The sequence below is a fragment of the Rhinolophus hipposideros genome, assembly GCF_964194185.1.
Source record: "Rhinolophus hipposideros genome assembly, chromosome: 7".
Classification (NCBI taxonomy): Eukaryota; Metazoa; Chordata; class Mammalia; order Chiroptera; family Rhinolophidae; genus Rhinolophus; species Rhinolophus hipposideros.
The window spans coordinates 16783626-16786038 of record NC_138053.1 but is presented as its reverse complement, the minus strand read 5'-3'; the positions used below and the strand labels follow the sequence as shown (position 1 = coordinate 16786038).

At 48.3% G+C, this 2413-nt stretch overlaps 1 protein-coding gene across 1 annotated transcript; it reads left to right on the top strand.

The window, feature by feature from the left end:
- Positions 1–220: 220 nt before the first annotated feature.
- FTMT (ferritin mitochondrial) lies at positions 221–934 on the top strand (the record flags this gene model as incomplete). Its single annotated transcript, XM_081053415.1, has 1 exon — positions 221–934. One exon carries the CDS (start codon positions 221–223, stop codon positions 932–934), a length of 714 nt encoding a protein of 237 aa, XP_080909541.1.
- Between the last annotated feature and the right edge of the window lie 1479 nt (positions 935–2413).

Here is a 2413-nt window from a genome sequence, read left to right as displayed (position 1 = left end):
TAAAGAGAGTTGTGTAACTGTCATCTGTCTGTGCCCAACCGAGACAGGCGCGCGCCCCCGGCTGCCAACCGCGAGGAACCGGGCGCCTCTGGAAGGGAAGGGGCGTGTGACGCAGTCGCCGTCGCCTAGGGCCTGGTTCTGATTCAGACCTGACGCTCCTGTGCCCGACGCGCGCTGAGCCAATCTGGACTCAGTTTCCCCTCTCCGAAGGGGAGGAGCCATGCTGTCCGGCTTCTTGTTCCTCTCCAAGCATATCAGCCCTTCGCTGGTGGCCCTGCGCAGCGCGCGTGGTGGCTTCACGCTCCGGCCGCGCCCCTCAGGCCCCTGGCCCGCCGCCCCACGCCGCCTGTTGTCCGCAGACGCCTCCTCCAGGGACTCGGCTGGGTCCTCCTCTGCCCCTTCCCGGGTGCGCCAGAACTTCCACCCGGAAACAGAGGCGGCCATCAACCGTCAGATCAACCTCGAGCTCTATGCGTCCTACGTGTACTTGTCCATGGCCTACTACTTCTCCCGAGATGACGTGGCCTTGCACAACTTCGCCAGGTATTTCCTTCGCCAGTCCCGGGAGGAGACGGAACACGCGGAGAAGCTGATGAGGCTGCAGAACCAGCGGGGAGGTAGGATCCACCTGCAGGATATCAAGAAACCCCGCCGGGACAACTGGGAAAGTGGTCTGAATGCCATGAAATGTGCTCTGCTCTTGGAAAAGAATGTGAACCACTCATTGCTGGAGTTGCACACTCTGGTCTCAGCCAAAGGTGACCCCCATTTGTGCGACTTCCTGGAAACCCACTATCTAAATGAGCAGGTGAAGTCTATCAAAGAACTAGGTGACCACGTGCACAACTTGATTAAGATGGGGGCCCCAGATTGTGGCCTGGCAGAGTACCTTTTTGACAAGCACACCCTTGGAAATGAAAATAATCAGAACTAAGCCACAGGCAGCCTCCCCCACCACCCATGGTGTGCCAGGATCCAGAGTCAGCTGTCTCCTGCTTTCTTACCCTTCAAATGCACCTCCACCTTTATACTCCTCTGTTATACTGTTCCTCCAATAAAGTGATTTACAGAGAAAATGTATTTAGCCCCATGTTAACAAGGGCTTTCTGCCCAGCATCAAGATAATTTTCCCAGCCTAAAAGGTAGTCCAGAAGACTAGGGTATAAAAAGACTTCAAAACAGCCTCTGAAAGTAGATGCAAACAAACTTTCTCCAGTTACCAAATATTATTCCAGACCATGAACCTTCACTAAAAGTCTGTGAGTGTTCAACTGAACAAGTCCCTGTTATTTTCATGATCTTATGCTAAAGCTGAAGTGGGAAAATGTGTAAGATAAATACACAAATAGCTATAATAAGATGAAGAATACATATAGTACTATAAAAGTCATACATGCAAAAATTCTATGACAACTTTTACCCTTTCCCAAAGTGTGTTCCAAGAAATGGTACTGGCTGGAGATGATCGGTTTTTAAAAAGATTTTGTGGGTCAAATAAATTCAAGACAAGATACATAAGGTATCAGTGCCTTGAAAAGTCACAGTGTATATTAGCTTTTTAAGGGCTCTGGGAAGTGTTGTAACTATAAACAAAACAAATAAAAAAGCTTGGGTTATTTTTATTTAGCTTAGTGTTTCCCAAACATATCCAATCTCAGCTAGTGTTTGGTATTTATTTATTTATTTTTGATGGTAATGTAACGATCCAGGTTTGTCTGATTTCAGACTATGCACTGGGCCATATAGCCTGCCTATTAACATACCAAAAAGAGTGAATACATTGTAGAAAATGGCCTTTAAAATGGAGAGGAAAAAGACATCATGGGGTGAAAAAGTCAAGAAGGGATCCAGAAGGAAGGAGGCATCAACTGGGGAGACGTTTTCTTAGGGGGATAGAGGGAGGAGGTGTGATATGATGAGTGGGAGGATATTTGGTAAGCAGCCCCTGGACTAGACTAACAGCACTGGGTGGTGTCTAGAAAGATGCACTGGAGCCAAAGTGTGGAAGTGAGAAGGAGGGGTGAGGCTTAACTGAGTGAGCGACGGCAATGATGTGACGGGTTCCCAGCAGAAGAATGCTGTGCTAAGCGGTAAGCAATCAGCAGTTTAGTTGTGCAGAAGAAAAATCTGTGGACCACCTAAACGTCTCTGAGAAATGTATTAGGGAAAACAGAAAGGCCCTTGAAGGAAAATGAGAAAGGAGTTCAAAGAAGCAGGGAGAGTCTTCAGACTCCACGCATGTCTGATCGTGAGGGAAGGAAGACAGGAAAAGTTGTGCGTAGGTCTAAGGAAAGTTCTTCAAGGCTGACTGGGAGACCTCCAGCCAAAGGTGCTCATCAGAGGAATCCCAAGTCTCTTAGAAGTGCTAAGTACATTTCTAACACTCAGTTGTTGACTGGGAGCCACCCACAGG